This window comes from Agelaius phoeniceus, chromosome 6 (genome assembly GCF_051311805.1).
Source record: "Agelaius phoeniceus isolate bAgePho1 chromosome 6, bAgePho1.hap1, whole genome shotgun sequence".
NCBI lineage: Eukaryota > Metazoa > Chordata > Aves > Passeriformes > Icteridae > Agelaius > Agelaius phoeniceus.
The window spans coordinates 11,532,534-11,544,358 of NC_135270.1; the positions used below are offsets into that span (position 1 = coordinate 11,532,534).

Here is an 11,825-nt window from a genome sequence, read left to right on the forward strand (position 1 = left end):
CCATGGCAGCCGCTGCACTCCCAGGGCGCCCCCCAGCGGCCGGAAGCGCGTCACGGCGGCGCCGGAAATACCGGGAGGCGGAAGCGGAAGCGGCGGCAGCCGTGGCCGTGTCCTTCTGTGCCGTGACGCCGGGGCGGCACCATGGCGGACGCGGCTTCGCAGGTGCTGCTGGGCTCGGGGCTCACCGTGCTCTCGCAGCCGCTCATGTACGTGAAGGTGCTGGTGCAGGTAAGGGCGGGAATGGCGGGGTTGAGAGGGGGGTACCGGGCCCGGTATCGGCCGCGCGGGGGATACAGCCTGCCGGTTCCCGCTGCAGGTGGGCTACGAGCCGCTGCCGCCCACCCTGGGGAGGAACATCTTCGGCCGCCAGGTGTATCAGCTGCCCGGCCTCTTCTCTTACGGTGAGTCCGCCTTGGTGGGGCCGCCCCGGCGCCGTCCCGGTGCCGCCGTGGGGTCCCCCCCGGGCTGACGGTCCCCGCTGTCCCCAGCCAAGCACATCGTAAAGGTGGACGGGAGAGCAGGACTCTTTAAAGGCCTCGCCCCCCGCCTCTGCTCCAGCGCCATCGGCACCGTGGTGCACAGCAAAGTGCTGCAGGTACCGGCACGGGCGGGGCGCCGGGCCCGGGGCGCTGCGGGAACCGGGGGTTCTGCCGCCGGGACGGGGGGACACCGGGGCCCCCTGGCTCCCCGCACGGTGCTGACCCTGCGCTGACCCTGCTCTTTGCTCCACAGCGGTACCAGGAGGCCGAGCAGGCTGAGGTGGGTGCAGAGGTGCTTCCCACAGGGAATGCATCCTTCCCTTCCCTTCCTTTCCCATCTCCTCCTTTCTCCCTTTATTTCTCTGTTCTTCTAGTCTTCTCTTATCCTTTCTTTCTTTTCTTCTTTCCCTCATTTCTTTCTCCTTTTTCTCCTTCTCTTTTTCTTTCCTCTCCCCTCTTCTCTCTCTCCTTCCTTCTTTCCTTCATTCTGTTCTTCTGCCCTTTTTCCCTTCTCCATGCTTTCCCTCCTTCTTTTTCCCTATTTTCTCTCCGTTCTTTCCTCCTCCTCCCCTTTCTCTTCCCTCTCTCCCTCCTCCCCATGGCCCCCGGATTTGGGCAGCCCCAACCCTGCATCCGGAGCTTCCACCCCCACCCTGGGGACAGCCTCCCCTCTCCAGGCAGCTGTTCCCACCTGACTGTTCCTTCTCCCTCCAGCCTGGAGCCAAGAGGAAGGAGTCCTCACTGGAGCAGGTGCTCAAGGAGGTGAGGAGCAGCAGGAGGAAGGCAGTGGGATGTCACATCCCTGTCCCCTCCTGCTGAGGCTCCCTTTGTTCCCAGACCTCCCAGGAGATGGTCGCCCGCTCTGCTGCCACCCTCATCACCCACCCCTTCCACGGTAGGTGTCCCTCCACCCCAGGGGACCGGGGGAGCAGTGCCAGGTGCCTCCTGTTACCCCCGTGTCCCCCTGTGTCACCGCAGTGATCACCCTGCGCTGCATGGTGCAGTTCATCGGCCGCGAGACCAAGTACAGGTACGGCCTGGGGGCTCTGGGTGCTCTGGGGGGCCAGGGATTCACCCCCCTGACTTTATCCTTCCTCTTCCTCCCTATCCCAGCGGGACACTAAGCGCCTTCGCCACAATCTACCGGGAAGAAGGAATCCTGGGATTCTTCGCGTGAGTGCCGAGAAGGCAGGGAGGGGCACGGCAGGGGTGGCAGCGGTGGGAAGGTCCCAAAGCCTTCCTGGGAGTACCTTGAATCCCTCCAGCAGCTCTGAATCACTCACCCAAGCATCCCCGCTCCCAGGGATGGCTGTTCCCTCCTCAACCTGCCCCAAACCAGTTGTTCCCAGCTCTCCACGCAGCCGGATCCCAACCCTGGGCCGTCATTCCCACTGTTTGTTCCCTTGCAGCGGCCTCATCCCACGGCTCCTTGGGGACATCCTCTCCCTGTGGCTGTGCAACATGCTGGCCTACCTCATCAACACGTACGCGCTGGAGAACGGGGTAGGCTCTGCTCCGGGATCCCGAGTGCTGGGAGCTCATGGGGGGCAGCTCCAGGGATGTTCTGGGAGCCACGATCCCATTTTGGGGGGGGGATTCAGGTGCTGTTGCTCCTCCCTCAGGTCTCCACCATGACTGAGATGAAGAGCTACTCCCAGGCAGTCACTGGGGTGAGTACAGCCAGGAGTAGGGAGTGGATCCTTTCCCTAGGGAGGGGTGTGTTCCTGGAATCGTGCGGCTGCCAGGCTGGGATCAGCCGGATTAGCCCATAGGCCAAGGGATGCTCCGTGGAGGACATATGTCACCCTGTGGAGGTGGCAGGAGTGGACTTCCTCTCTGGGTTGAAACTCTGAGGGGTTCTCCCGATGTGAAGGGAAGAGGGAGCATCCCACCGATTCCCGTTTTTCCTGCAGTTCTTTGCCAGCATGCTGACCTACCCCTTCGTCCTGGTCTCCAACCTGATGGCCGTGAACAACTGCGGGTGAGTCCCTGCTCCCGCTGACCCCTGCGTCCCTCAGCCCCAGATCAGCTCCTGGGACCACCTTACCGAAATTCCCAGGTGGAAAGGTGCTGCCAGTGCTCCACAGTATTGATCCCTCCGTGCTTAAATTGGGAGAGGGTTGTTCTGGGGTTCAACCCAGTGTGGAGCAACAGAGGGAATGGGTCATTCCCGGGTGGGAATAATTCCTGGTGGGTCTTTCCTCCCTTCCCCAGGTTGGCCGGGGGTCTCCTTCCCTATGCACCCACCTATTCCTCCTGGCTGGATTGCTGGAGCCAGCTGCACAGGGAGGTAAGTGCTGGAGCTGGGATGCTCCAGACACCAGGGACATGGAGAAGGAGCCAGGTGGGAGCCCCATGGGGTTTGGAGAGGCCACCCTGGACATTTAGTGGCCCCTCCATGGTCGTTTTCCCTTTCCAGGGCAACATGAGCCGAGGGAACAGCCTGTTCTTGCGCAAGGTTCCAGCAGGGAAGCGATATGTGTGGGAGGAGCAGAGGTTCCGCTGATTCTGGAGACGGGAGTGGGATTGTGGAGCCAATGGCGGGCTCTGGAAGCAAAGAATCATGGAGAGTGATGATTTCTATACAGTTTTTTAAAAATCATTTCCTGCTGAGAGGTCAAGATGCAGGTGTGAGAGTCTCTGTCCATTGGGGTTTCCTGGGAAGTGGGGCTGGTCGGTCACCAGCATTCCCTGATTTATCCAGGAGCCTTTTCCCAACCTCAAACACCATTGAAGCTGTTTCCACAGCAGAAATTCCCTGACAAGCCCAGGCACTTGCTGGCACATGGGGGCTGTCAGAAGTGGGGGGGACGTATGCTTGGAAGGGGTTGTTGGATGCTTGGAAGGGGTTGCTGGATGCCTGGAAGGGGCTGTTGGATGCCTGTTAAGGGCTTGTTGGGCCCCTTGAAGACCCCTTGCAAGGCCCTGGGGGGGCAGAGGTGAGCATTGCACACTGGGCCAGAGGTTTGCACACCCGGGGGGTGTGTGGGGCTGGGGAGCTGGGGTCACACCGGTGGCAGGGGCTGTCACACACCAGCAAGAGGGACACTCGGGGGGGGGGTCATTGCACATCTGGCAGGGGCTGCTGCACACGTGATGAGGGATATAGCATGGCTGGAGCAGGCCTTGCACAGCCGGCAGAGCCGGAAGGTTTTGGCAAAGCTGGAGGGTAGGTGGCACAGCTGGCAGGAGTTGTTGCTCACCCGGTGGGGGCTGGAGCAGGACTCGCACACCTGGCAGGGACACCGCGAAGGTGGGACGTGGGTCACACACCTGGGGGCGGCTGTCGCACACTAGGCGGGACATGGCCAAGCCGGCGGTGGTTTCATACCCGGCCGGGTCCGTTCCGCACCGGAGGAGGCCGTCGCACCCTGGGCAGGGCTGCCTCACCCTCGGCACGGACGGGCCGCGGCGGGACGGGCTCGGTGCGGGGGGCGGTGCCGGTCCCTCCCCGCCTCCCTCCTCCCTCGCCGCTCCTCCCCGCCCCGTGCCGGCGCCATGGCGGGCCCGGGCGGTGCCGACGGTGCCGGGGACGCCGGGGATGTGCTGAGCGGCGGCAGCGAGCGGCGGTGCCGGGCGCGGCTGGCGGCGGCGGGCGCGGGGGGCGCGGCGGCGGCGGCCGCGGTGCTGGTGCCGCTGTGCTCGGTGCGCGGCCGCCCCGCGCTGCTCTTCACGCTCCGCTCCCGCCGCCTCGCCGGCCCCCACAGCGGCGACGTCAGGTACCGGCGGGGGGAGCGGGCACCGGGGCCGGGCCGGCCCTGACTCCAGCCCCCGATCCCTCCCGCAGCTTCCCCGGTGGGCGGCGGGACCCGGCGGACGGGGACGCGGTGGCCACGGCTCTGCGGGAGACGCGGGAGGAACTAGGGGTGACGGTGGCAGCCACCAGCGTCTGGGGACAGCTTCGGACGCTGCCCGACCGGGTACCGGGGATCGGCGGGGCTTGGAGGCGCGGGGACAAGGGCGTGCGGGGACAGGGCATGGGTTCAAGGTGACAGGGAGGGCGGCAGGGTCACGGGTGACAGGGGTAAGGCAACAGGGTCACGGGTGACGGGTTCGAGGTGACGGGGACAAAGGTTCTGGCGTGATGGCTTTAGAGTGACAGCGGCACAGGTGACAGGAACAAGATGTGACAGGAATAAGGCCACAGGGACACAAAGAAGCAAGGGGTTCAGTTGACAGAGATAAAGCAGTAGGGACACAGGGGACAGAGCGAGGGTTCTGGGTGACAGAGACAAGGCAAGAGATAGGTGACAGGGTGCAGGTGACTGGGGTCCAGGGGGATGGGAACACAGGTGAGGGGGGGTTGCAGGCAGCAGCAGATTGAAATGACAGGGAAAAGGCAGCAGGGTCATGGATGACGGGGACAAAGCAACAGGGTCATGTGTGGCAGATTCAGGGGGACAGGGACACGGGTGACAGGTGTTACAGGTGATGACGATTCTGGGTGACAGGGACAGGTCAACAGGGATACGGGTGACAAGAATTCTGGGAATTCAAGGTGACGGGACACAAGGCAGTAGCACTGGTGAGGGGGTGACACACAGGGTGGGTGCCTGTACTGGGTGCAGTGGGTGAAGGCATGGGCACTTTGGGGAGGGGGTGTCACCCTGTCCCTCACTGACACACCTTCCAGCATGGAATGACCGTGGCGCCCATCGTGGCCAACCTGGGGTCACTCGAGGCCTTGACACTGAACCCCAACCCTGATGAGGTGAGTGGCTCCTCCCCAGGGCTGCTCCCCTTCCCGTGGTAGCCACTCCAGTCACGGCAGTCTGTGTTGACAGGTGGAGGAGGTGTTCACCCTGCCCCTGGCACACCTGCTCCGCGAGGAGAACCAGGGCTACACCCACTTCCGCACGGCCAGCGGCTACGGATACACCCTGCCCGTGTTCCTCAACGGCCCCCACAAGGTCTGGGGGCTCACAGCCATCATCACCGAGCTGACCCTGGAGCTGCTGGTGCCCGGCCGCTACCGCAGGAAGACCCGCGTGCCCCCCCGGAAAGCCCCGGCCTGAGCGGGCAGGGGCGGCTCTGGGCTGCCTCGGTTCTCCACCATGCATGGGGGAAACGGCTCTGAGCCCAGCAGGGATGTCGCACACTGTGATTCAGTAAAAGCCATGTTTGGAACTGCCCTGGGCTCCGAGTTGTGGACTGGGGCTAGGACAGCTGTCCCTTGGCACGGGCACAGGAGGAGGAGTCCTGGTGCCACTGCGGCGGGGACAGGGAGTGTGGGGTCCCCAAGGAGGGGACTGTGTCTGTTAGTACCCCACAGCCATTGCCTCTGCCCCACCCATAGCCTCATGGAAATCCAGGATCTCCCCTCAGGCTCCATCTCTGTGACCCCATGATCCCTAGTGATCTCATGCTCCAGGGGCAGCAGGACCTTGAGGCCCTCTGCCCCGTCAGTCCCTTCCTACTATTTAATGTCCACAGCAGAGCCTGGGAGCACAGCAGCATTTATTGAGAAGCCTCTGAGTGCTGCCAGCACCCCAGAAACCCCTTCCTTGTCCCTTCCAAGCAGGACGAGGGAGGCGCGTGGTGGTGGATCCTTACGCCGATGCCGCTTGGGCTTTGGCCTCGTTGTAGCGCCGCATCCTCTCCTCCAACTCGGGGCGGAAGTGGCGGATGAGGCCCTGCATGGAGCAGAGGAGTGGTTAATGGTGTTGGGGAAGGCTGCTGGCCCCTCCAACCCTCCGGGCCCCTCACCTGCACGGGCCAGGCTGCACCATCACCCAGGGCGCAGATGGTGTGTCCCTCAATCTGCTTGCTGATCTCCCAGAGCGCATCAATCTCGGCGGCCTGCGCGTCACCCCGCACAAACCGCGCCATCACCTTGTTCATCCAGTCCACGCCTGCAGGAATTGGGATGGGGATGGGTCCCTGCAGTCCCCGCAGCCCCCAGCCCCTCAGCCCCGGCCCCCACTCACCTTCCCGGCATGGGGTGCACTGCCCACAGCTCTCGTGCTTGTAGAACTCAATCAGGCGCGCGATGGCTTTGACGATGTCAGTCTGGGAAGAGAGGGAGGGTGAGGAAGGCGAGGGTCCCACCGTGGCTGGGGGAGCCGGGGGAGCCCATCCCTCACCGATTTATCCATGACGATGACGGCGGCCGTGCCCAGCCCACTCTGCGCCTGCACCAGGGAATCGAAGTCCATCAGCACGGTCTCACACGCAGACTTGGGCAGCAGCGGTGTGGAGGAGCCACCCGGGATGACGGCCAGCAGGTTGTCCCAGCCCCCGCGGACGCCTCCTGCAAAGAGGAGGGTCAGGACAGGCAGCTCCGGCCCTGCTGCAGCCCGGCCCAGCGCGGCGCTCACCGGCGTGTTTCTCGATGAGCTCCTTCAGCGGCACCGACATCTCCTCCTCCACCGTGCAGGGCGTGTTGACGTGCCCTGAGATGTTGAAGAGCTTGGTGCCAGAATTCCGCTCCCGGCCGAAGCTGGCGAACCAGGCGCCGCCGCGCCGGCAGATGGTGGGGGCCACCGATACCGTCTCCACGTTGGCCACCGTGGTGGGGCAGCCGAACACACCTGGGGAAACATCAGGAAAAAATTCCTCCCTGTGAGGGTGGTGATGCCCTGGCAAAAGTGGCCCAAAGATGCTGTGGCTGCTGCATCCCTGAAGTGTCCAAGGCCAAGTTCAACAGGGCTTGGAGCAACCTGGGATTGTGGTATGTGGCCCATGGTAGCGGGGTAGAATGAGACAGCTCCCTTACAACCCACACCATTCTATGAAACAGTGGGAGCTCTTAATGGATGTGGTGTTGCCTGTGGTGTTGTCCCTGCAGCAGGACGGTGTCCTGGGGACAGTTGTTTTGGGGCGGCAGCTGGGAACTCGGGACAGAGCTGTGGCGCCGTACCCACGTCAGCGGGGAAGGGGGGCTTGAGGCGGGGTTTCCCCTGCTTGCCCTCGATGGACTCGATGAGCGCCGTCTCCTCCCCGCAGATGTAGGCGCCGGCGCCGCGCACCACGAACACGTCAAAGGCATATCCCGACCCGCAGGCATCGCCGCCCAGCAGCCCGGCCTCGTAGGCCTCGCGGATGGCCACCTGCAGGGGGCAGGGGGTGAGCCCCGGAGCGCCCCGAGCCCCGCCGGTGTGGGGTGGCTGTGGGGCGCTCTCCCTGTACCTGCAGGTTGGAGGCCTCGTTGTAGAACTCCCCGCGGATGTAGATGTAGGCGGCGCGGGCGCCCATGGCCCGCCCCGCCACCAGGCAGCCCTCCAGCAGCTTGTGCGGGTCGTGCCGCATGATCTCACGGTCCTTGCAGGTGCCCGGCTCGCCCTCGTCCGCGTTCACCACCAGGTACTTGGGTCTGCGGGCAGCTCCCGTCAGGGGGCCGGCTCCCCGCAGGCCGGGGCCGCGGTACCGGAGCTGTAGGCGGTCCCGCTCTCACCTCCCGTCCGGGGGTTTGTTCATGAAGCTCCACTTGAGCCCGGTGGGGAACCCGGCGCCGCCGCGGCCCCGCAGCCCCGAGGTTTTGATCTCGCCGAGGATCCAGTCCACGCCCTTGAGCAGGATCTCCTTCGTCTTGTACCAGTCGCCGCGGCGCAGCGCGCCCCGCAGCCTGCGGGCAACCGGGCACGGTGGCACCGGGCACGCTGGCACTGGGCACGGGGCACCGGCTCTCCCCATGCTGCTCCCGCTACTCACCGCCAGTCGTGCCGCCCGTAGAGGTTGGTGAAGATCCGGTCCTCATCCCGCAGCGACCCGAATTGCGTCTTCTTGGGCGCCGTCTGCGGGGACACACGGATTCAGCGCCGGGAACACCGGGAGCGGTACCGCACGGTCCCGGCGCTCCCCGCCCCGTCCCCGCTTACCGAGAAGGAGGCGGCGGGCAGGCGCCGCAGCGCCAGGAGCTGCCTGCCGGCCATGGCGGGGGCCACCGGCACCAGGACCCACCACCGTCACCTTCAGCCGCCCCCCGGTGACGTCAGGGGGAGCGCCGGCGGCGCTGCAGTGACGCCACGAGAGAGGCCGGACCAGGGTAGGTTTGGGGCGGGGCCGCGCGGAGAGGGCGGGGCCGGAGCGGGGGGCGCGGTCACAAGGCGGGCTCGCGGCGCCGAGGGGGCGTGGCCTGGCTGTTGGCGCGCTGGCACGTGCCCCGCGCCCGGCCCGGGTCGGGTTTCGGCGCTGAAACCGGAGCCCCCCGTCCGCCCCCGCTGGAGCCCCCCGGGGCGCCCCGCTCCCCCCCCAGCGCCCCGGGGGGTCGCTGCGCTCCACCCGATCTCTTGCGCTCCGCGGCGGGTCCCGGGGACGGCGGTGGCCTCGTCCCTGCGAGGGACGGGCGCGGGTCCGGGGCGATCTGGTTTCCTCCTGCTCGGTCCCGGTCGTGGGGAGAAGGAGAAGGAGCAGGAGCGGGCGGGATGTTCTTCCTCTTCCGCGGGCCGCAGCGGCGCGGCACTAGCAGCCCCGCGCCCCCCGCCTGCCGGGGCACCCCCCGGCGCCACGGCCTCGGCCGGAGGGGGGCCCGCGGCTCCCGCCCGGCCCCTCGGCTCAGGGGTCCCGGCACCGCCGGCACTGCGGGCAGCCAGGGGAGATTAAGCCGTAGTGCTGCGTCCCCCGTGGAGCTTCAGCGGGCTGCCGAGGAGCCGGGGCCCCGGCCGCCCCCCGCTTTTGGGCAGGTAACCGGCTGCGGGGACGGGCCCAGGGCGCGGTGGGTGCCGCGGGTGCTGCGTGCCTTCGCAGGGAGGCTGCGGGACTGGGGAACAGCTGGGTGGCTGCCCACATCTGGAGCAGGGCGGCCGAGCGGGGAATAATCCGGAGGATTATGCACGCGGGCGCGGCACCCACCCCCCCGCGCCTGCCCTGCATATCCCCAGATATTCCATAAAAACCTCAAATCCCCGGTGGCAGCCCCGCGGTCTGCGCCAGCCAGCCCCCCCGGGGCCAGGCATGTCCTGCGGCGCGGGGGCAGCCCCCAGCCATGGGCAACTGCACCAAGACCCCTGAGCGGCGGCTCCCCAAGGCACGGCAAGGCTGCGACAACCCGCGGGGCAGGAGGAGGAGGAAGGGAGGGTCCCTGCTCGCCCCCCCCCCCTCGCCGCTGACGCCTGCTCCACCCGCAGGATGGGAAGCCACGCTCGGGCGCTCCAGGCTCCGGCGCAGGGGACCCTGAGGACGTGCTGGACGCGGCGCAGACCCCCCCGATGCAGGGATACTCGGTGCTCCAGGGGCTGGTGGGGCCGGCCTGCATCTTCCTGCGGCAGAGCATCGCCATCACCCAACGGGTACGCCACCGTCCCCTCCCCTCCCCGTGTGCTCCCGGGGGGCTCAGGGCAGAATCCCCGTGGGATCCCCGGGAGCAGGACCCCTCCTTCATATCTTCCCATTCTCTCTTCCCCAGGACCGGGAGCTGCGGCCCGAGGAGATCGAAGGTGAGCTGCTGGGGAGGGGGTCCCACTCGGGTGGGTGGTGGTGCTGGTGGTGACGCTGCGGTGTCCCCAGAGCTGAAGCAGGCATTCCGGGAGTTCGACAAGGACCACGACGGCTACATCAGCTACAAGGACCTGGGCGAGTGCATGCGGACCATGGGCTACATGCCCACAGAGATGGAGCTCATCGAGCTGTCCCAGCAGATCAGTATGTGGTGGGGCAGCAGGTGCCCATCAGTCCCTACCCCTGCCCCCCTGACACCCCTCTCCTGCCACAGCTGGGGGCAAGGTGGATTTTGATGATTTCGTGGAGCTGATGGGCCCCAAGATGCTGGCGGAGACGGCAGATATGATTGGGATCAAGGAGCTGCGTGACGCCTTCCGTGAGGTACGGGGGCTGTGGGGACAGACAGGTAGGCTGTCAGCGTGCCAGGGTGGCCGGTGGCAACGGGACCTTGTCCGTAGTTTGACACCAATGGGGACGGACAGATCAGCATGGCGGAGCTGCGGGAGGCCATGCGCAAGCTCCTGGGGCAGCAGCTCAACTATCGGGAGGTGGATGAGATCCTCAAGGACGTGGATCTCAATGGTGATGGCCTGGTGGACTTCGAAGGTAGGAGCAGGGAAGGGGCCCGGAGCGCTCCCAGGGACAGCTGGGATGTTCCAGGTGTGTTTCCCCCCCACGGCAGAGTTTGTGCGGATGATGTCGCGCTGAGGGCAGCGTGTGCCAACGCGGGACCCAAGCCCCCTGTGCCTTACGAAGACGAGGGAGCCACGGAGGGACCCCCAGCTCCAGGGACTGGGGCAGTGCTGGCACAGCGGTGCCCGTGCCCAGGGTGAGGCTGGGTGCTGGGGCAGCTCTGATACTGAGCTCTGACCGTGGCGGGAGGCACCGGGGCCGAATTCGGGACCCCTTTCTGCACAGGCTTGGCTGAGCTTCGATTACTCTCACCCTCATCTCTGTTCTCTCCCTGCATCATCGCCCTTCCCACCCGGACCTCACCCTAAAACTCCCACCATCGTGGTCCCCTCTCCTTCAGCTCTTCCTCACCCCTGCTGCTCATCCCTCCAGCCTCCATTCCCACTCTGTGTGCCGCACTGAGCCCCTCAGGCTCACCCCACACCAGGTTTATTGCAGACTGCACAGCATAACCCATCCCGTCACCATGGTTTGAGGTCAGACCCACCCCAGACCCGCCTAGGGTGAGGCATCCCTCCCCTTTTGGGGCTGGCACAGACCCTCATGGATGTTCTGGCAGCCCCTAGCACAGGGGAGACTCCTGGCAGCCCAGCCAGGAGAGCCTCCGGGGGAAGAAATAAAGCATTACTGGGTGGAAGGGCCTCAGCCAGCTGCAGGCAGGGCTGCTGTAGGTACCCTCTCTGCCCTGGCTGCAGTTTTGGGGCCAATTTTGCCCTTTTGAAATGATAAAACTCTCTGTACAGACTTTTGGCTTGTGTTTTATGTTGTTTCCAGAGTTTATTCGTGATCGTGCCGTCCACTGGTATCCCCCAAAACCCTGGACTCCCACTGTGTCTCACGGGAGCCCCCTAGGGAGCCGGGACCGCGGGCACAGGGCTCCGGGGAATGCACGGCCGGCGGGTGGGGCGGGTTCCCCAAAGTCCGGGCCCGGGTTCACTCCCGCGGAGAGTCGGAACGCCCTGACCGGTGCGGCTCGGGGCTGTGGGGTGACACGGGGGCCCTCGGCGGCGGGGGGAGCGTGGCGGTGCCGCTCCCGGTGCCCCCCCGCGCCCCCGAGGCGGCGGCGCCCGTCGCTCACGTGACACCGAGAGAGGCCCCCGCCGAGCGAGGGGGCGTGGCCTGCACATGAGTCACGTGGTCGGATAGGCACCGAGGGGGCGGGGCCGACGCCGCGTGTCTCCACGGTGACCGGCCGGCGGGCGCGCGGCGGCGTGATGACGTCGCGCTCGTGACGCGCCTGCGTCATCACCGCGAGCGCCGGCGGCGGCGGCGGAG

The 11,825-nt window shown here is 66.1% G+C and overlaps 4 protein-coding genes across 6 annotated transcripts; 3 read left to right on the forward strand and 1 right to left on the reverse strand.

Moving 5' to 3' along the window:
* Positions 1-57: 57 nt before the first annotated feature.
* Positions 58-3,100, forward strand: MTCH2 (mitochondrial carrier 2). The gene is made up of 13 exons (XM_054634831.2): positions 58-228; positions 317-401; positions 489-595; positions 733-759; positions 1,194-1,241; positions 1,317-1,374; positions 1,458-1,509; positions 1,593-1,652; positions 1,889-1,982; positions 2,102-2,149; positions 2,393-2,460; positions 2,694-2,769; positions 2,899-3,100. The coding sequence occupies exons 1-13, from the start codon at positions 142-144 to the stop codon at positions 2,983-2,985; spliced, it is 897 nt and encodes a 298-aa protein (XP_054490806.1). The 5' UTR covers positions 58-141; the 3' UTR covers positions 2,986-3,100.
* Positions 3,101-3,844: 744 nt separating this feature from the next.
* On the forward strand, positions 3,845-5,610 carry NUDT8 (nudix hydrolase 8). The gene is made up of 4 exons (XM_054634548.2): positions 3,845-4,198; positions 4,267-4,399; positions 5,113-5,190; positions 5,264-5,610. The coding sequence occupies exons 1-4, from the start codon at positions 3,978-3,980 to the stop codon at positions 5,492-5,494; spliced, it is 663 nt and encodes a 220-aa protein (XP_054490523.2). The 5' UTR covers positions 3,845-3,977; the 3' UTR covers positions 5,495-5,610.
* Positions 5,611-5,916: 306 nt separating this feature from the next.
* On the reverse strand, positions 5,917-8,457 carry NDUFV1 (NADH:ubiquinone oxidoreductase core subunit V1). Of its 2 annotated transcripts, XM_054635498.2 has the most exons (10): positions 8,297-8,457; positions 8,130-8,212; positions 7,873-8,043; positions 7,608-7,791; positions 7,339-7,528; positions 6,797-7,009; positions 6,563-6,729; positions 6,407-6,488; positions 6,186-6,331; positions 5,917-6,112 (listed from the first exon to the last, which is right to left on the reverse strand). In XM_054635498.2, the coding sequence occupies exons 1-10, from the start codon at positions 8,348-8,350 to the stop codon at positions 6,029-6,031; spliced, it is 1,374 nt and encodes a 457-aa protein (XP_054491473.2). In that variant the 5' UTR covers positions 8,351-8,457; the 3' UTR covers positions 5,917-6,028. The 2 variants fall into 2 exon arrangements, with proteins under 2 accessions (XP_054491473.2, XP_054491472.2); XM_054635497.2 differs by having other exon boundaries at positions 6,186-6,488.
* A 70-nt stretch (positions 8,458-8,527) lies between these two features.
* On the forward strand, positions 8,528-11,295 carry LOC129121960 (calcium-binding protein 2-like). Of its 2 annotated transcripts, none has more exons than XM_077179789.1 (7): positions 8,528-9,100; positions 9,545-9,706; positions 9,823-9,853; positions 9,924-10,058; positions 10,129-10,238; positions 10,316-10,463; positions 10,540-11,295. In XM_077179789.1, the coding sequence occupies exons 1-7, from the start codon at positions 8,843-8,845 to the stop codon at positions 10,563-10,565; spliced, it is 870 nt and encodes a 289-aa protein (XP_077035904.1). In that variant the 5' UTR covers positions 8,528-8,842; the 3' UTR covers positions 10,566-11,295. The 2 variants fall into 2 exon arrangements, with proteins under 2 accessions (XP_077035904.1, XP_077035905.1); XM_077179790.1 differs by having other exon boundaries at positions 8,962-9,100; positions 9,545-9,710.
* The last annotated feature ends 530 nt before the right edge of the window (positions 11,296-11,825 follow it).